Source organism: Abrus precatorius, unplaced genomic scaffold, assembly GCF_003935025.1.
Source record: "Abrus precatorius isolate BTA unplaced genomic scaffold, Abrus_2018 Scaffold4, whole genome shotgun sequence".
Taxonomy (NCBI): domain Eukaryota; kingdom Viridiplantae; phylum Streptophyta; class Magnoliopsida; order Fabales; family Fabaceae; genus Abrus; species Abrus precatorius.
Genome location: NW_020874384.1, coordinates 10,605,827 through 10,626,653, shown reverse-complemented (window position 1 = coordinate 10,626,653; position 20,827 = coordinate 10,605,827). Strand labels below are relative to the sequence as shown.

Here is a 20,827-nt window from a genome sequence, read left to right as displayed (position 1 = left end):
GAAAAAAATTCCAAACAATAAATTATTTTGAATGTTATAGTTTACTAATTTGTTTTTAAATAAACAATATTTAAATAAAAAAAAGCCCAAATTGCCACGTACCATTTTGCATTAATTTTTCTAACATCACACAATAGGCCTTAAGTAAACGTGAAACCTGACGTGGCGCGAAACTTCGAGCCCGTCCTGGTTCCTCATTTTGCCCAAATTCTCTTTTCCCTCTCTTCGCTCACTCACGCGTTACCTTCATGCCGTTACTGTAATGGAATCTTTCCATGCTCCGAATCCCCAAAATTTTCGCCGTCAACGTCCGTCACCCTAGCTTTCATCCCCTTCTGTCCGTTTCCGTCACGGTGTCCCCTCCTCCGTTACCAAAGGGAAAGCCAATGGCGTCTCGTGATTCGATGGTGGCAGAATACGCTAAATCAAACCGGTCGTCGTGCAAGGCGTGTTCCGAAGCCATCAAAGCGAAGACACTGCGGTTAGGTTTGGTTTCCAAAGGCGACGGTCCTTACAACGTCGTTAAATGGCACCATCTCCATTGCTTCCCTCTACCCTCTCACTCTCCCTCTTCTCCTGAGACCATCAATGGCTTTTCCACCTTGAAGGTTTCCCTTTTTTTCTTTCCCCGTCAAACACTGCACTTTTAGGTTTAACTCTTCCCCCCCCCCCCCCCCCCTTTTAAGTAAGAAAAAAAATGAAGACCAGACAGAGATATATTAACTACGCATTTTTAACTCAATCTTTTTTATCTGACTCCTTTATTTGATGATATTAGGTCTAGTACTGTTAAACTTATGCAAAAGTACTTGTAGACCAAGAAAATAAGATAATAAAATATTTATTTTATGTAAAATTCCACTTGTGTTCTTCTACCCTTAGAAGCCTTTTCAATTAGATTTTTCAAAACATAATATATAAGTTGGTTTTAACTTATGATAAGTATTTTATTTGTTTTATCTCTTTATTTTCTTCTTTTACAAATGTTTCTTAAGAATTTTATCCAAATTGGGCCTACTCCAATAAATCAAATGAGGGTGAGATTCATTTGATTTTATAGGTTAAAATAAATTTTAGTTAATAATAATAAAAAGGTTTTGTTAACTGTAGTGTCGATTTTAAACACATACAAATAGTAATCTTTTTATTAAGAATATAATGTATGTTAAACTTTTATATTCTCAAGATAATCATTTTTTTTTCTAATAAATGTTAAAAAGAGTGTGCTGATAATATCTCCCTAAAAGTGATCTTTATAATGTTTTGCTGCAATATCCTTTGATTGTGTTTTGAAAGAAAAGTGAATGCTCATTACTCTATATTTTATTTTTTGTTTACCTGAGTGGTGACTAGGAAGCTTTAATTAGGTTCATGGCATTATTCCGTTTTAATTGAAAAATTGGGGTTGAGCGATTCCCTTTTTGAAGAAAAAAATTGATTTTTTGGAGGGAAAAAGTTTATTAGTATTGTATCCAGTAAACTAGCAATCTGTATAATGTTTTTCGTTGCAATTTGAAAATTTACACATTTTCATTCCTTTTTTAAGCGATTATTTTTAAATTGTTCTAGAGTAGTGACCAGGAAGCCCTGAAGAACTTATTTGCTGAGAATGTCAAGTCTGAAGAGAAGGTGAGAGCCCAATTCTTGCTTTCTGTTATGAAGGTTTTCAAATTTTTGGCTATCATCTTGTATTTTGTATTTCTTGCTTGCTGTGTGATGTAGTAAAATGCTGTCCATGATTTTTGTTCTTTCTTTCTAGATCTCTTGAAGGAAGATGCCTTGACAAATAATAAAATTGCGGATTTGATGAAGAAATGTGTTTCAGAGATGTTTTTTTTTTAATTATATGAAAATGTTATTTAGCCAATGTAAAACATGTCAAGACTCAGACATATATGAAAGTGTTAATATTCTTAACTGTTTGTCTGTCAAAAAATGTAAACTGTTGAGTCAGAAGCATTGACATGTTCGTGTAGGTTATTTGCCAGTGCAAATTTTCTCCTTCAGATGCCTTGCATCTCTGTTTAAGTTTTATATTAATTCTCTTTATTCTTCATGTTTATTGCTTGCAGTTGTGCACACCTAACGTTAATGCTGTGCTGAACATCAACTTTTCATTTTTATGTTTAAGTTTTATAATGTTTTTGCTGCATTATCTTTCTATTGCTTTTTTGAAAGAAAAGTGAATATTTATTACTCTCTTTTTTTTCCTGTCTCACCAGTGACTAGGAAGCTTTAGGTAGGTTCATGGCATTATTCCATTTTAATTGAAAAATTTGGGTTGAACATTCTTTTGCCAAAGAAAAAATTGAATTTTTGGTGGGAAGAAGTTAATAGTGTTGTATCCAGGAAATTAGCAATCTGTATGATGTTTTCATTGCAACTTGAAAATTTACAGATTTTCATGACCTTTTTTAAGCAATTATTTTTAAATTGTTGTAGAGTAGTGACCAGGAAAGTCTGAAGAAGTTATTTGCTGAAAATGACAAATCTGAAGAAAAGGTGAGAACTCAATTTGATTTATGTGTGTTGCTCTTTTATTTGAATTTTAATTCTGCATCTTATTGTTTTAACTTGTCTACATTAGTAAGGGTAAATACAGACTGTTTCCTTTTGAAATTTGTCTTAACTTGTTCAATTTGGTTATGTGTTACACTTCTTTCATAGGTTCATAAAGCAAAGAGAGATGTACAAAATGAAACGCAAATGAGTGAAGAACCTAATTCAAAGGGAATGAAGGTAATTACATGCACTGTCAAAGAGTTTTTGGTGTATCAAATGGCAAATGTTGTGTAATAATATTGTATATCTTAGAGAGAGAGAGAGAAAGAGAGGGGAGGGTGGTTTTTTGCTTCCTGTATGAAGGTTTTCAAATTTTTGGCTATCATCTTGTATTTAGTATTTTTTTCTTGCTGTGTAATGTAGTAAAATTCTGTCCATTATTTTTGTTCTTTCTTTCTAGATCTCTTGAAGGAAGATGCCCTGACAAATATTAAAATTGCGGATTTGATGAAGAAATATGTTTCAGAGATGTGTTTTGGAAACTATATGAAAATGTTACCTAGCCAACGTAAAACATGTCAACTCATACATACATGAAACTGTTAATATTCTTAACTGTTTGTCTGTCAGAAAATATAAACTGTTGAATCAGAAGCATTTTCATGTTGGTTTAGGTTGTTTGCCAGTGCTTATTTTCTCCTTCAGATGGTTTGTGTCTCTGACTCTGCTTAAGTTTTATGTCAATTCTTTTTATTCTTCATGTTTATTGCTTGCAGTTGTGCACACCTGATGTTATTGCTATGGTGAACATCAACTTTTCAGTTTCTGATGTCACGAGCAAGTACAAGGTAAAACCTTTTTCTTTTCTGTCTTTATTGGATATATGGATGGCTTTGATGTTTGATAGTTAAAGTTTATCACATTGTTATGCTTATATTTGTGTTATTTTTTTTATCATTTACATTTTTTGTTCATCTTATGTTTGTTAAACTATTACCTGATGCAGGATGCTACCCTTTTACCAAAATGGAAGGCGTTCCAAACTGTCATTTTTCTTGATCGGGTTAGATTAATATTCTTACTGGATTTTGATTTGGTTGTTTGGTCTGACTGTGATTGAGTCCACTACAACCTTGTGAGAAGATGTGTTGTTAATATTACTGTTGAAAATAATATAAATAAAATAACTATGTAAATAAGGTAAACTATGAAGATGGTGTAATAGTGTAATTTTAGATAACAGAATATCATGTAGTTATCATGTAATATTATGTAATCATTGAGCATTTTTATATACAGAAAGTTCACTGTTAATCCAACACATGGATTCATCCAGTGTTTACTCGTATCTAGAACTTGGCAAGAGAGCATTCCTAATCCATTCATTTCTGGTCGGCTCACTGCCCATTTACATAATTTATTTTTTTTCCAGAAACTGCTTTTTGGTGAATTTTTCCTCATCCAACATTATTCTCACTGGTGGCCACCGTTTTGTGGTGACCTTTCTATCCTTGACCATTGGATTTATTGGTAGTTGCTTGTGCCACCTGTTCCATCTCCACCAAAGCTCCCATGGCGCACATGCTTCCTCAAGCAGACATGGTTTTACTATTCTGCTGTCGCTGCCGCTGTGTGTGGTGGCGGGTCTGGCCATTTTTCCGGCCACCATTGACATCAACAAGGTCAACATGTGCTCCTCTTGGATGCACTTGGCTTTATTTAGTGAAAGACTGGTCTGATTTGTTTTTTATTTTTCAGTCTTTTTATAATGAAATAAAAATTTGACATTGCTGTTTGTATCTTACAAAGTGATTATGTCAAAGAATACATGTCTACTTCCTTTCGAAGTTTCATGGCCTCACATGGAATTCTTCATCAAATGTCTTGTTTTCATATTCCTCAACAAAATGAGGTTGTTGAACATAAAACTAGACATCTTGAGACTACTCATACTCTTGCTTCATGGTCATGCCATCGTTTTTGGAGTGATGTCTTACCACTTGTTACCTCATTAATATGATGCCTTCGTTTGTTTTAGATGTAAAAATTACCTCAGCAGGTCTTGTATCTTCATCAACCTCTTCTCCTACCTTCTAGGATCTACAGTTCTACTTGTTTTGTTCATAATGTAAGCCTTTGGTTAGACAAACTTTCTATTTGCTTTCACAAATGTCTTACTCACTTATTCTTGGTCTCAGAAAAGGTACAAATGTTATTCTCCTACTCTTCATTGTTATTTTATATCCTATGATGTTTTTTTTAGAATGTGACATGCTTTATAATTTTATGTCTTCTTCTAAGTCCTCAAATTATTCTTTCCAATCTCTGTTCATTTTCCTCCCTCTCAAGAGTCTATGGCACCATCTGCTTCACTTTAGCTTCACCTTTGTAAGTTTACCAACAGTCTGCACTATCTCTTACTCCCCCCATCAACACATGACTGCTCTATTGCTGACTCTTCTAACTCACCTTCAGTGTGACATCATGTGCCTCCTTTAGCCTCACTTTTTCAGACCTTCCCATTGCCGTTTGTAAAGGTATATGTTTTACTCGTAATTTTTCGCTTCACTATGTTAATGTCAATTATTATTGTTTATTCCCTTCTCATTACACTTGTCTCTCTTCTTTGTCTTCTGTTTTCATTCGTAAGTCTATAGGTGATGCCTTGGTCATTTTGGTCGGAGATAAGCTATGATTGATGAGATGTGTGCGCTTCAACATAGTGGTATTTGGGACCTTGTCCCTCATCCTTTGAAAAAGTCTGTTGTTGGTTGCCAATGCATTTTACATCGTTAAAGTTGGTCTTGATAATAAAGTATACTGATAGAAGGCTTGTCTTGTAGCCAAAGGTTACACCTATATTTTTTGGCCTGGATTATGGTGAAACATTCTCTCCTGTAGCCAAGATGTCCTTTGTTTGCTTGTTCTTATCTATTCCAGCCATTCGTTATTAGCCTCTTTATCAATTAGACGATAATGCTTTTTTTTATGAGGACCTTTTGGAGGAAGTCTATATAACACAACCTCCTGATTTTGTTGCTTAAGAGGAATCAGGACTTGTTTGTGAGCTGTGAAAGTCTCAATATGGTTTTAAACTATCTCCTTGGGCATGGTTTGATAGTTTTAGTATTGTGGTTCAACAATTTGGTATGACTTGGAGTGGAGTTTATTACTCTATCTTCTATCGCAGGATGCATTTACCTCATTGTTAATGTGGACAACATTGTCATCACAAGTATTGACCATCATGGAATTTTACAAGTTAACCAACATCTTTGTCATCAATTTCAAACAAAGGACCTTGGCAAACTTATATATTTCTTGGGGATAGTAGTAGCTCAGTCAAAGAGTGGTATTGGAATTTTTTAATGGAAGTATGCCATGGACATCCTAAAAGAGACATGATTGATGAGTGCCAAATTTGTTGATAGTCCTATGGACCCTAGTATCAAACCCGTACTAGGACAAAGGGAGCCTCTTGTAAATCTAGAGAAATATAGAAAACTTAGTTAGAAAATTAAATTATCTCACTATCACTTGTTTGGATAACTCCTGGCTTTAAGTGTGATGAGTTTATTTTTTAACTTTCCTTGTAAGAAACATTGAGATGTAGTTTTTTGTATTATGAAATATATCAAGGTAAGGAAAAGCCTTTTGTATAAAGATAAAAGACACACTCAAATTGTGGGATACTTAGATGTGGATTGTACAGGTTCTGTGGATAGAAGATCAACTTTTGGATACTGTGTTTTCATTGGTGACAACTTGATCACTAGGAAAAGTGAGAAACAAAGCATTGATGCAAGATCAAGTGCGGAGACAAAATATTGAGTCATGGCTTCAGCCATTTGTGAGCTCCTATGGCTCAAACAATTACTTAAGGAATTGAAGTTTGGAGAGGATGCATAGATGACCCAAATCTGGGACAATCAAGCTACACAACATATTGCCTCAAACCCAGTCTTTCATGAGAAGACTAAACATATTGAGATAGATTTTCACTTTATTAAAAAAAAAAATTTATCCTAATATTGTTACTTAATTAGTCAACTCTAATGATCAACTAGCAAGTATCTTTACTAAATCTGTAAGTGCGTCTCGTAGGTAACAAGTTTGGTGCATATGATTTATATGCTCCAACTTGAGGGAGAGCATTGATAATAAAGTAAATAAGGTAACTACCAAGATAGTGTAATCGTAGATAGTGTGTTTCTAGATAATAGAATATCATGAATATTATGTATCTTTGAGCATTATTATAAATAGATAACTTTGCTGTGTATTCCAATACACGGATTCATCTTATGTCTTCCTGTTTTTCTCTCAACAATTACAAAAGGAACATAACACACAAAAACATTCTGCTCTCAATAGGTTTACAAGTTCCCCTGTTCTATGCTCTGATACTTTGCAGGATGATGGTCTGCATGATTCAACTAAAATTGCTGCTTTTGATTTCGATGGGTGTCTTGCAAAAACTGCACTGGCAAGGTATTGTTGCATTTGAAGTCATAATTATGGATTGGATATATTTTATCAGAATTATGCTTTTAAACTGATATTATTATTATTGTCACTGACTAAATGTTACAAGTTTCTGCTTATTGAGAAATTAATTTTTTTCTTTCAGAGTGGGTCCAAATGCTTGGTCCCTCATGCATTCGTCAATTCCTGATAGACTACAAAGCCTATACAATGATGGTTACAAGTTGGTGTGTTCCTTTTATTTGTAAAAGATGCCTAATTTTTACCATGAATTTTTTGCAAACTTTAGAACTTTAGTATTCATGTTCATGCTCTCTCTGTCTCTCTAATTTAAATCTTTTACATGTATAGTAATGCTGTTGGTATGAAACTTGTGTTGTGTGCTCTATCGATTTTGTTGTTACTACAGGTAATTTTCACCAATGAATCCAATATTGAACGTTGGAAGAATAAGAGACAACTAGCTGTGGACTCTAAAGTTGGACGTCTAAATAATTTCATTGGGAAAGTGAAGGTTCCAATTCAGGTGACTTTTTTGGTCCGTCAAATTTATATGCTGTTATCAACTATGCAATTATGGATTGTTTGTTTTGTTTCTTATGAGAGTCACGACTCTTCAGTTTTTCCCCTTTTGGAATTTGGACATAGGATTACTTGGTTGAGAATACTTCTACCAGGGAAACAATAGTGAGGTGATGCTAAAATTAGATGCTGTCTTTTGCACAATAGGTTAAATATTATTGTTTTCTTTCTTTTTCCAACTGGGAGGTATAGGCAATCAATTTGTGGCTGATGTGAGTACTACTTAGAGTTGAGTGACTGGGAAGATATCGATGTTTCGTGGGCAGACTCAACTATCTTATTGTTATCAGATCTGTCATAAGTTTTTCAGTTAATGTGGTTAGTCAGTTTTTGAATGCCCCGTGTGATAGCCATTGGGATGTTGTAATTCATATATATATAAAAAATGCACCAGGACAAGAGCTATTATACGAAGATAAAGATTAGGAGAAATCTGTATAGTAATGCTAATTGGACTGGATCACCATCAGATAGAAGTTTTACTTATGGATGGTGTTCTAATTGGAGGAAATTTGATTTCATGGAGGAGTAAGTAGTAGAACAGAGTTGCTTAGTCTAGTGTGGAAGCTGAATATCGTGCTGTGGTTGTAGAAGCATGTAAACTTGCTTGGCTTAGGCAATTTCTTGGCATGCTTCCTCCCTCAAATTCTTCTTGAAAATGCTGTTGATGGTGACTTGACTACATAGTTCCCTTTCTCTTGAAAAGATTTGCTGGACTCTCAACTTCTTTCATTCTTCTTTTTTCACCCCTTCTTGATCATCAATGTTGCTTGCTCCTACCTCATACTCCTTTGCCTTGTGTGTTAAATTCTCTTGCAATGAAGTAATAATTGCCCATATTTCCTTTTTGATCTCATCAGTGACAGATTTGATAACCATGTTATAAAAACATTTTAACCAGTAATTCATAACTCTCTTTTCAGTACTCAATGTCTTGCTAGTTTGTTTTTCTTGTTTTTTGTTCTTCCTCCAACAGTAAAGCACAAAATTTTGGCTCCTATTAGGTAATAATACAGTTTTAACATACTAGGCATTTTTGCTGCCTTTTAACTGTTTGTCATTTGCAAAGAAATTTTTTGTCAATCATTTTAAATAAATCCCAGTCATGTCCATGGTGAATGCGATCTTCCTGTTACTAATTATAATTTCTTTTTGTGACTTGTATTGCAAGAAATGATATCTTCAGAATAAATCGTGTATTAGTCCTATATATGGTCATAGATGTTAAAATTAGGACCTTTTGCACCTCTTCCTGCACAGTGATTTTCTCCTGTAAAATTTTAGGTAAAATGTCTTTCATTAGGGAGTTACAAGTTTCATTCATGTAACAAACACTGCAGGAAAGAGAGACTTTGCAGCCCATTTATTTTGAAAAATATTTAGGAAATGCGTGACAAGCTGAGCATGCAACAGTATTTTATCTGTACAGGTTTTTATAGCCTGTGGGCTAGGTAAATCAGGAGGTAAAACTATCCAAGAGGAAGATCCTTTTCGCAAACCCAAACCAGGGATGTGGCATCTTATGGAGAAACACTTCAACTCTGGCATTGTCATTGATATGGATCAGTTATTTTTTCTTCCCTTTATTAGTTTCAATTGATGCTACTTGTTTTATTCCTTTCGTAAACTTTCCTTAGAATATCATCATATTTTATCCACGGAGGGATGAGAATGTTAGAGATTCATTTTCTATGTTGCAGATCCTTTTATGTTGGTGATGCAGCAGGGAGAGAATCAGATCACAGTGATGCTGATATTAAATTTGCAGAGGTAGTTAAACGACTTATCACTTTTTTATGGCGATGCATAAGCACCCTTCTTCTAGACTGATTCAAGCACAATTTAAGAAAATGATCAGTTTTATGGCTTTGAATAAATAAGGCATTGCTCATAACACAGTTTGAGCCCATTTTTCTTTCTATCTCAGATTAGTGTTGAAACTTTTATGGATGAGTAGTTCACCCGGTTGTGGATATTATTACCTTCAGCAACACTTCCATTCTGAATAATATTTGATGTCTAAATTTGTACTTCATTTTTTTACTGATTGATTTAGAAATTGTTTGGTCTTAATCTTTGCATGCTTATTGTCTAATTTATTTATTTTCAATGATATCAGGCCGTTGGTTTAAAATTTTATGTCCCGGAAGAGTACTTCGCCTGAACATCTAATTTGGTCTTTGGTTCATAGAAAGGTTATGGTCTTGAGGACTTGGAAGTTCCAGTTTTGTTTGGAAGCGACATTACCAACTGGGATGGTATTTTTCTGTTGGCAACATGGATGTAAATATATTAATCATAATGTCTACTATTTTCTGGGAAATCCTAATTTAGCTTTTTTCGTTTCAATTCCATTATTATTCCCTTTATTTCATTTCAAAATAGGTGTAACTTCTCAAGAAACTGAACCATGATTTTGGTGGACCAAGAAAAAAGGTTAAATTATAATACATTTAATCCTATTAGTTTACATATCTAAGGATTAGTTTATATACTTAAAAAGGTTGTTTTATATAACCAAAAAAAATGGTTTTATTAATTTTTATATAAATTTGTTGTTACAATTTTGTTTTCATCTTTATATGCATAAGGCCTAAAACATTAGTTGTTTTAAGTGTAAAAACTAAATTGTAAATACTAAATTATATTTAGTATAAAAAATAACGCTTTTTAATATTAACCTCGACATGTCAAGAAGTTTTAGTTTATGCCAAAGAAACGGATTTGGATTCTCTCATGTTCAATTTCAAACATGACGGTCATGTTCGTATATTTTTCAACTTTTGCTAAAGCGAGTAAAAATTTTGCTTAAGCGAAAGTAAAAAAACATGCAAACATGATTGTCATGTTCGAAATTGAACATGAGAGAATCTTAATGCCAAAGAAATGTTTGTAGCAACTTCTTTGGCGATAGTACCCTTGGGAACTGACCCACATCTACTTTTAACATTCATGTTGTGTCGTCCTCTCGTTCGTGAACTCTTTCTCTCTCTGACAATGAGCCTTCCTCCCGGCAAGATTTTGTCGGCTCAAAGTCAAGTATCAGACAGTGGTGGTTGGTGGTGAAAAATTCAACGTTCACTTAAATATCCTTCAATTGTAGATGCTTGAGATTGGGAAAGGTCTCCAATGAATTTTACATTTCTACAATTTTTTATTGAGTTCTTTCAAACATTTTGGTAAACAATCACTTGAGATTAACACGACACAAACAATTTGAGATGTTTAAAGATTACAAAACTCCAAACATGCACCATTGTGATTTGAAGGTTAAGGAGGGAAGAAAATTTGAATTTCGTTTCAGGATTGAGGTGATTTTGATTCAAGACAAAGAGATGGATGAGTGTATTCGAGGAGTTATCAGATTTTTTATTAGAGAGTTAATAGGTGGAAGAAAATGAAGGATTGAGGGGAAAAAATAATATTAATTTTTTAAAATTTTTTTTTATATAATAAAATATGAAAAGTGACGATGATGTGATGGTGGCAACTGGCAAGGAGTGATAAGCTAGAATTTTGAAAATATAATTAAATTTTAATAAAAAATTTTACAGACTTATTTAAAGAATATTATTTTTATATAGACAAAATTATATAATTAAATTAATTTGTAAATATATTAAATATAAAATTTAAATATGTATTTTAACCACTTATAATTTTAAAAGAATATAGTATATTGAATTTAATTGAGAAAATATAATATTATAACTCAAACTTCATAATATTTGATGATTAATAAAAAATTTAATTAATAAAAAATTTATTTATTTTATTTTATTTTAGTTTTCTTTCACATTTAGAAGAATAAATAAAATATTAACATTAACATTTTTATTATAATTGTGTAATATGTAATTATATCAATTTACATATAATATATTTTTTTGTCTTAATTAAGTGTTTAGTTTCTAATTGACATGTCTATTGAGAGATATAGTTTAAGTGTCAATTTTATGTTGAATCGAATTAGTTAGAAGAACTAAAAATAATATTTCGTAAAAGATAAAGACTATATTTTAATAATATTTTATAAGAATTAGGTTTAAATTGTGCAATTTTTAAAAGAATGAAACACTTAATGAAGTTTATATTTATGTATTATATATTAATTTATATAATATATTTAAAAAATGATTTTTTCTATAATAAATGTAATATTTATTATATTTGAAATGTAAAATTACACTGTTTTTCAAAATTTTATATAATCAACTTTATTATATTAATGAATTCATAACTTTTTTCATTATATAAATAAACAATTCTTATTATATTGACTCAAATTTTATTATTTATTCTTTATACTACTTTTTATTAATTAGATATTTTATTTATAAAAAAAATATTTAAGCATATATTTTTTTTTTCAAGTGTACTAAAGTCTTTATCATGTGTGAACTATTCTTAATATTTTAATAATTATAATAATTATTATTTGATTTATTTATGCATTTACTAAATAAATAAGTTTTATCAATAAATATTTTTTCATTTAGATATAAGTTTTCAATCTTTTTTAATTTATGATATTTTTATTTGTTTTTTTTTTTTACAAGTTCACCATTTTTTTTAATACACTTTTGATTCCCATAATTAATATTATTTCAAATTAATTTCTATGCTTAAAAAAATATATTTTGTAATGTTTTATATTGTATTAATATTTTATAATGTTTTAGTGCTTGGTATTAAAACATTCTAAACATGGAGACAAAAATTGTATACCATAAAGATAGAACATAATAAAATACATAAATTAATATATTTTTTTGAAAAAAATATAAAAGACTATTTTACTCATTTAGTATGATATTAGTTAAGAATTTAATATTTACCTTGCTTATTGTCATTAGATATTGAGAGATAAAGTGTAAAGTAATACCAAACACCTAATATCTTATCCAAATATTAAATTAGTCTCTAGAATCTATCAAAGAAGAAAAATTTACTAGTTACTTATAAATTAACATAATGATTTGATTGAATTTTATATGTGATAAATTATATAGGATGATTTATCTAAATAAGAATGAAATTTAATTTGAATTAAAAACAATTTTAAATACTTTTCATTATAAAAAAAGTGTTATTACACACGATTTAAGTTAAAACTTAAGAATATTACATTAATTTAAGTGATAAAATATGCATTGAAAATACTTAAAAGTTTTTTTTTCAATTTTTATTATAATTTATGTAAAATATGTTTTTAATTTATAAAACTAAAACAAAATTATTTTTGTTTTGTTTTGTTACTTATAAGTTTTAAAATTAGTTTTAGTCACTGAATACTTACATTGCCAATGAGGATATTTCTTTTAATATTTTAATTTTTTTAAGGATTAAAACACAATAAAAAAAGTTAATGATTAAAATAAAATTTATTTATATTTTTAGTTGACTAAAACATATTTAATTCTTGTAATTTTATCAATAAAATTAATAATTTGATTATTTATTTATTTTATTTTGATTTAGTTTTTTATTTATTTTTTAGTTTTTATTTGGTGCTAATTTTCAATTACAAAGTATTTTACCACTGCAAATTATATTATTTTATTAACTGTAAAAAAATGGAAACATTTTATGTCTTATTTCATGTAATCAGTCGTATCTATAACTAATTACATCAAATGAGTTTTATGTTTGGAAAAGTTGGATAAATTTTTTTTTAAAATAATATATTATATTTTAATTAAATGAAATAATTATTTTTACTGTATAAAATTACTAAAATAGATATGAAACTGGTTGTAGTAATTAGTTTTTATTTAAAAAATATTTATGAGAATAAAATTGTAAAATAGGGTAAAAATAAACTGATAATTTTAATCATAAGTTTCAAGATTTTACTTGTTTTAAACAAGTTACTTCTTTTATAAAAGAATAATAAAAAATATAAATTATTTTTTAAAAATTTACTAACGAAAATAAAACACTTTTTTTTTCATGTAATCAACAAAAAATAATAAAATCTAAAGCAAGACAAATTTATATTATATTTTATTTAAAGAAAAAAAATTATTTCTAAGAAGCCAAACAAATGTATTCTAAATTTTTTAAATCTCGTCCTTCATAATTTGTAACTATACCTTATTATTATTGTGAAGGCAGTTATTGAAATAATTGGACACCTTGTGGCCCCTTCGGCGCATACAAGTGAGGGCCAGTTTGCATTTCAATATATCATTAGTCAATTAATTGATGTTGGGGAAGGAAAAGAGTAGAATTGCAGTTGCAATGGCGAGGCGATCGTACAAGACGGGGTTGGGATGCGTGGCCTGCGAGGAACTGAGTGAACTCGGAGCGGGTAAACCGGGTTGGCTCGTCGACAACTCCAATCTCCTTTGCGCCATCGATACTCACTCTCTTCTCATCGCAAATCGTTCCGCCATTCTTCTCCTCTCGTGGTCCGAATCCAACGGATCCCCCCTCAAGATCCAACCCGAATTATCCCCCATCGACTCCGAGTCCATCTCCGCCATCGAATTCCTCGTCTTCGACGACGTTCGCGTCATCGTCGCCGGCACATCCTCCGGCTACCTCCTCCTTTACTCCTTGCGCGGTGAATTGATTCACAGACAGGTAATGTTAGCCTTCCTCCCTTACCATATTCACATTTTGTTTCATTTAAGTTCTTGAGGCTTTTGGTGGACTTATATGACATAATACGATATAAAAGTTGAATAAGAACGTAAAATGATAACAATATAATAGACTGATTTTATTTTACGTTCAGGACTCGTTTAATTTACAGGATAAGAAAACATTAAATGATAGTACTTCCTATCTCATTGTATTTCTAGTGTTTGTTTAACCAATAAGATATGATAAGTTTATCGTATAGGTTTATGCTATCTTAGTCTCTAGTGTAAATTTTATTCTGTAGGAGAACTTGGGTTAGAAATGGACATGATAGAATAGCATAATATTTAGTTTGTTATTTTAGTACACACCAAAATAAGATAAGAGCATATCTTACTCTTATCTTATTTTTATCTAATTCTCATTTTCTGTCGTTTCTTATCCTATTATATCTCCTAAACAGACCTTAATGCAAATTAAAATGACAAATTATATACATTATATTATCATATCTTGTCAATTTCTTGCCCAAGTCTAAGTCTCCCCAGAGGATAAAATTTATACCGGAGAGAAAGATAAAATAAGACCATGGTATAGGTTTATCATATCTTGTTGGTTCAACAAACATTAGAATAAGGATAGGATAAGGAAAAATATCATATGTTGTTCTCTTATTTTGTCAACCAAATGAGCCCTTAAAATGATAAAAATGTCATTTTGATTTTCCACATCAAATGACAGTTATTTTAACCTTAATGTTTTCAAACGACATAGTTTTAGTCCTTAATATTACAAAAGTAAAGGACTGATATGACCCATGATTTCAATTTTATTAGAAGATATTTTTACAATTTCAAGACTAAAACTGAGTGATGATTACTCTTCTTTTGTGTTGAGATTTGAAGGATCTTTTCACACTAGTATAAGTCTAAAAACTCTTATACTTAATCTAAATATTTCATTTAATTTACATCTAACAGTCAATGAAGTAATAAATTATAATCTATTAGATTTAAGTTAAATGAAAGACTTAAATCAAGTGTAAGAGTTTTTAAACTTATACTAGTATGAGAAGATTCTGTCCTTATATATATATATTGATTTATCCAAGTTGCATCCTCACTGTAGAGGAGCAAAATCTTTGTTGTTTAGTTGAAAAGTTGGGCAATCAAAATTGATTTTGCTCTTAAAGGATGATAACACAATACTGACAATGATTTCATTTATTTTCTTTCAACCAAACTCTAGCTAGGTTGTCTATCCTTGAACACAAGAAATCTAACTTTCAGTTCGTCAACTGTAATTTCTCAGAAATATTTAATTGATTTGTAAGATGATTATAATCAAACAAATTACTTCAAAGTGTGGCCTCAATGTTTGTTGTCCCCATAACTAAAAATTATTGTTCTTTTAAATAAAATTTAAGAAAGACAAATGGAAATGCCTGGAAATGCCTGAGCCAGTTAACTCAGCTAGTAAAGTCCCTTGTAGAAGATTACAAGGATTTAGGATCAATTGGCCTTCATCTCCCTTCCTGTAGAAGTAAAATATATTTCTGTGATGCTATTTGGTACAAATGACATTTGTGAAAAGTATTATGGATGACTTTTTAATCAATCAGGAGTGGGGTAGGTATGATTGAAGAGAAAAATAAATTGATTTAATAGAGAGAAATGTTGTAAAGAGAGAATTTTTTTATTATTTCCTGTGTTTCAAGAAAACTGTTTTCTACCTTTTAGCATTTCTCTAAATACTTACTGCTTAAAATCTAAACGGTTTTGTGGATCAACTATCTATGAGCCAAAAAGAAATAAAATGGGAGTTTGAAATATAAATTCAAATTTGGATGCAGGTTTAAGATTGGCAAATTGGTAAGGTAACAAATCAGATTAGGAATAAAGTGCTGTATGAAAGTCTACATTCATACTTGTTCTTTTTCCTTTTCATAATGTTAAGCATAGGTCTATATCAATTTGCTTTCCTGTAGATCATTTATCCTGGACGAGTATTGAAGTTAAGAGTTCGTGGAACAAAGAAAGATTTGATTCAAGATAGTTCCCCAGAAGAGTTTTGTGTCGTTATGCCAGGTGTAATTGCCCGTTTTGATGGCTCTGATATTCAGGTAAACACTGGTTTCTGCATCTTGGGAATTAGAACTTCACTGAAATATTGTCCTTGGGGCAAATGTAGAACTTATAATAATTTTTTTAGGTATTGTAATACGTTGTTTTATTAACAGTGAAATAGGGTGTTACTGTTGCAGTATGAGTTTTGGAGTACAGTAGCTGATTATGAGTCTAACTGAAGGCTTTGTAATGTTGAAATGCAGAATATGCTGCAGAAATGGTTTGAAGAAGAACACTCTCGATTTTGGGATAAAAAACCAAAGAGCCAAGATTCAGAAGATTTTAGGAATTCTGATGTAAAATTACCTTGCCAGTTGTGGAATATTGGCAAGTACGGTACTTGTGCTGACGCAGCAATTACTGGCATAATGCCACCTCCACTGATGGAACAACAGGTAAATTCTTTTTAAATGATAATGTTATGTTTGCCATGGTAATGATGTTTGTTTGAGTTTCTTTTCAAGAAAACTAAAAGTGATTGGAGGAAAACTATCATAAAATATTTTAGTATCTCTTCTCAACATGTAAGATTTGTAAAGCCACATTTTTTAGTTTCTTTTGTTTAATCGTTTACCCATTCAGGTGTTAGTTGGTTTTTAAATTTTTCTTTTGCCTTTTTGTAAAAATCATTGATTGATTGTTAAATTTCTATTAACTAGGGAAGTCATGTATGATCTGAAACTCGAAGTGATAGTTTGGTGATTGTCTTTGATTTCTTTTTTTTTTTTTGTGAAGCATGTTTTCTCAGTTTCTCTTTGTTCCTACAATGAGGTTTTGTGATGATGATTATGGTCAATGTCATATGAACCATAGATGATGGAAGCTCTCTGAAATTATTTCTGGTATTTGAATTCAGCTGCTTTTATTGTTGGGCAGTCAAGTCAACGTTATTACTGTGCAGTGGCCATTGGAGAGGATGCTGTGATTTCAGCGTACAGGTATTTGATGGATTATTTGCTGTAAACTTATGCTTATTCTTTATAAATATATGCTCTGATTTGCTGTATGAAGTCATTTTGTAGTCATAGTATTATGTTGACTGAGTTATTGTTTTGTTTGATCATTTGGAAGACTTTCTGAGGACAAAGGCAGATCTTTAGTTGGAGCTATCTTGTCTAAAGTTGTACCTGCAACATTTTCCACAATAGCATCTTTTTCTAAATTGATTTGGCGGAGTGAACAGACGTCTCCAAAGAAATCCCCAAATAAATCAGATCAGAAACCTCAGCCATTTGCTCGAGGTAGGAGTAACACACATCATAGTGCTTTCCTTTTGTGATTAGAAGTACAGAGTCTTCTGCAGATAATTGTGTGTATGGTACGGATGACATCAAGCCTAGTAGTTAAAAAAGTGGTGCTGTGATATCTTAATATAACTATAACTATAAGAAAAGTATTGCCACAAGGAAGTTTAGACAAGTCACACAATGCGTAAGTTTGAAACCAAAGAAATAGGATGAACTCTCTCTGGTGAATTCCTCATAAGTGGATAGACTACAATTTACTAGCTTAACATGCAGAGGAATACTTCTTATATGGGTTCAAATTCTCTTGCCTCCGCATTGCTGTTTACCAGCTTCTTATATTTCATTTTCCTGTTTTCACTTGTATTTTTATTTTATTATATTTGGGGGTATGTGTTTACAATTAGAAAGGATGATTGTTTGAAGGAAAGTTCTGCAGAATAACCATTCTACACCACCTCTATTTTCTATTTTGGGAATATTTTCAACACTTTGGTGGAATAGATGTACTGTAATACTAGGCTCATACTAGGATCTTCAACAAAAATTTAATGAATACCTATCTAAAATACATTAAACATTCCATTAGAAACAGATATAGCTGAACCAGCTGGACTCTCAAGATAAAATGCAATGCTAATTGCTGCACTATTTCCAAATATCTGACCTTATGGCTCATTGCAGCTGCACCTCTGACATGTTTAAAGGATCACCCTAGGAAAGGTGAGAAGCTTACCTTATCCCCAAGCGGTACACTGGCTGCTATAACAGATTCACTGGGTCGCATATTGCTGCTTGATACGCAAGCACTTGTGGTGGTGCGCTTATGGAAGGTTTTCTTTTGAACTTTTTGACCTGACCACCCGTCCCCTTCCCTTAAAAATCTCAAAATGAAATTACTGTTCTATTTGTTTAATATTAGATTAGTATTTTTGCAGGGATATAGAAATGCCAGCTGTCTATTCATTGAGATGTTGGTGAAAAAAGACATTGCATCATCAAGCTCTACTTATGCTGATCCAGTGAAGAGTGATTACTGCTTGTGTTTGGCTATTCATGCACCTAGAAAAGGAATTATTGAGGTAAGACGCTTTCACCTCTTTTATAAAACTATTGGATAGCAGTGCTGCAATTATGTAATTAATGAAAGATAATCGGTATAATGATATGACAGTTTCTTCTCTTGTTTACTGTCAGTGTAACACATCTTGGACTTGTCATTCTTGTGTTGTGCATATAAACAACTGAGCAGACATTCTTCTGGGGATTTATCATTATTACTTCAATACATTCTTAATTTTTTCCCCCTGATTGTTAATGTCCTGCAGATCTGGCAAATGAGAACTGGACCTCGTCTTAGAACCATTTCATGTGCAAAAGGGAGTAAAATGTTGCAACCCACCTATAGGTTTGGTGCATCAATGTCCTCTCCTTATGTCCCTCTGGAAGTTTTCTTGTTAAATGGGGACTCAGGTCAGGTATCAATTTTAAATAGAGCCTTAGATTCTTGATAGGTTTTGATGTTACTTTTTTTGTTTTCTTTTTCTTCCTTTGCTAAGCAAAAAACTATATTTGTAAATAAACAAGCCAACCTGGGGTTATGAAGCCTGGCTATGCACGGGGTCCTTGGAAAGTATGATCCTTGTGTGGGTCCATAGGCAATTTTACCTTGCATTTGTTTGTCTAATTCGATGTTTTGAATGGTAACAAGTAACAACGTCTGACTGTTGCATTAAGACTACTTCAAAAACTATTTTTAAACTTCAATTTAGACCTAGTCTGGGTAAGGTGCTAACAAGTCGTTATAAAAGAAGAAATTAATATTAAAAATAAATAAAATTTATTTCATAAGTTAAAAATAATTTATACTCTTTAGATTTTAGAGAAGTTAAATGATAAAATTTAAAAATAAAATAGAAAAGTATAAATTCATTTCAATTTATAAGAGAAGTTTGATTTATTTTCTGTTTAATTTTTTACTCTTATAAGTATTTATAGATAAGTTTATTCAAATTGAGTGTTAGTAATGATTATTTGACCAAATTTTTACTTTAGTCTCTAAAACAGTAAGCGTTAAATATTTTAGTCTCTTAAATTTTTAAAATGATCAACATTAGTCAGAATCTTTGTTTTCTTTCATCATTTTAGTCATAGTATAAAATGTTAACATGTTATTTATAATTAATTACGTGACAAAAATGATATTATATAATGTATAATATTTTTTTTTTGAGTATTTCAGTTTTGAATATAACCTTTCAAACATTTTAGTCCTTAATTTTTTAAAATTTTTATCTACCCATTTTCTTTTCTTTATTTTTTTTACCATTACCATCGTTGAAACCATTGTTGATGAACATCATTTGTGTGCCGTTGTGGGACACTTTTATAAATACTATTGTTGTCTTCCCATCCAACGTCCTTTCGTCTTAAACTCTCTTTCATGCGTCTTAGTTTTTCACTTTCATTTTCTTTTCTTGTCACTTTTTTTATTTTCTTTTTCTTTATTCCCACTCATCTTCAACCCTTTCATTCTACACTTCTTTTTCCACAAGATTTAACCTTTTCCAAGGTATAGTAACAACACTTTCCTTAAAAATAAACTAAAGAACGCTTTTTTGTGTATGACACAGAATTGTCCAATAATATCTACAAAATTCAACAAAAAGTTCACCCCATTTTTCATAAATGCAACTAATTGGTGGCTTCAACCTCGCACAAGTTTCAAATTCCACAACTTGGAGAACTAGAAAATAATAAGAGATTCAAGATTTTGAAGCTATACAGGGTAATGGAAGTTTTGAGCATTGGACAAGTGTTGGATGGCAGCGGTGAAGTTGTCCGTAGGCCACACATATGGTAGCGGGTGATGATAGTATTAAAGAAGAATAATGATGAATAGATGAAAGATTTTAAAAAATATGAATTAAGATGCATGATGGATAATAATTTTAATGACTAAAATGAAATAAAGATATATTACAGCACATATGATATTATTTTAACTATATAATTAATTATACGTTTCACTTAATATTTTAGAATATATATTGACAGTTTATAGATTAAAAGATTAAAATGATGAATAAAGATAAAAATTAAGGATTAACATGACATTTTTTAAATTTTAAAGATTAAATTATCTAAGATTTACTATCTTAGAGATTCAAATAAAAGTTTGATTAATTATTATTTATTTTGTGCCAATCAAGGAGAAACAAAACAAATTTTTTATTTTATTTTAAGAATAGGTGTTTTAGCATTGCCTCATTTCCAATCCAATCTTTTCACCTCGATCAA

General features: G+C 31.0%; 2 protein-coding genes across 10 annotated transcripts; both read left to right on the top strand.

The window, feature by feature from the left end:
• The first annotated feature begins 208 nt into the window (after positions 1 to 208).
• On the top strand, positions 209 to 10,005 carry LOC113865435 (polynucleotide 3'-phosphatase ZDP). 8 transcript variants are annotated; one of them, XM_027499968.1, is made up of 12 exons: positions 209 to 608; positions 1,570 to 1,629; positions 2,443 to 2,502; positions 2,668 to 2,739; positions 3,279 to 3,350; positions 3,509 to 3,565; positions 6,917 to 6,993; positions 7,133 to 7,214; positions 7,397 to 7,513; positions 8,999 to 9,135; positions 9,270 to 9,339; positions 9,689 to 10,005. In XM_027499968.1, the coding sequence occupies exons 1-12, from the start codon at positions 276 to 278 to the stop codon at positions 9,731 to 9,733; spliced, it is 1,182 nt and encodes a 393-aa protein (XP_027355769.1). In that variant the 5' UTR covers positions 209 to 275; the 3' UTR covers positions 9,734 to 10,005. The 8 variants fall into 8 exon arrangements, with proteins under 8 accessions (XP_027355769.1, XP_027355768.1, XP_027355773.1 ...); XM_027499967.1 differs by having other exon boundaries at positions 1,570 to 1,662; XM_027499972.1 differs by lacking the exon at positions 1,570 to 1,629.
• A 3,750-nt stretch (positions 10,006 to 13,755) lies between these two features.
• Positions 13,756 to 19,238, top strand: LOC113865493 (rab3 GTPase-activating protein non-catalytic subunit). Of its 2 annotated transcripts, none has more exons than XR_003504992.1 (8): positions 13,756 to 14,157; positions 16,145 to 16,279; positions 16,487 to 16,678; positions 17,160 to 17,221; positions 17,355 to 17,524; positions 18,212 to 18,360; positions 18,455 to 18,609; positions 18,856 to 18,996. XR_003504992.1 is itself a non-coding variant. In XM_027500084.1 (8 exons), exons 1-8 carry the CDS (start codon positions 13,777 to 13,779, stop codon positions 19,036 to 19,038), a joined length of 1,416 nt encoding a protein of 471 aa, XP_027355885.1. In that variant the 5' UTR covers positions 13,756 to 13,776; the 3' UTR covers positions 19,039 to 19,238. The 2 variants fall into 2 exon arrangements, 1 of the variants encoding a protein (XP_027355885.1); XM_027500084.1 differs by having other exon boundaries at positions 18,466 to 18,609; positions 18,856 to 19,238.
• The last annotated feature ends 1,589 nt before the right edge of the window (positions 19,239 to 20,827 follow it).

Coding starts and splice junctions, on each gene's coding strand:
- LOC113865435 (XM_027499967.1), top strand. CDS start 276: ATGCTCCGAATCCCCAAAATTTTCGCCGTCAACGTCCGTCACCCTAGC. Junction 3,351..3,508: donor ATGTCACGAGCAAGTACAAG/GTAAAACCTTTT, acceptor TACCTGATGCAG/GATGCTACCCTTTTACCAAA. Junction 7,514..8,998: donor AAGTGAAGGTTCCAATTCAG/GTGACTTTTTTG, acceptor TTATCTGTACAG/GTTTTTATAGCCTGTGGGCT.
- LOC113865493 (XM_027500084.1), top strand. CDS start 13,777: ATGTTGGGGAAGGAAAAGAGTAGAATTGCAGTTGCAATGGCGAGGCGA. Junction 14,158..16,144: donor GTGAATTGATTCACAGACAG/GTAATGTTAGCC, acceptor GCTTTCCTGTAG/ATCATTTATCCTGGACGAGT. Junction 16,280..16,486: donor TTGATGGCTCTGATATTCAG/GTAAACACTGGT, acceptor GTTGAAATGCAG/AATATGCTGCAGAAATGGTT.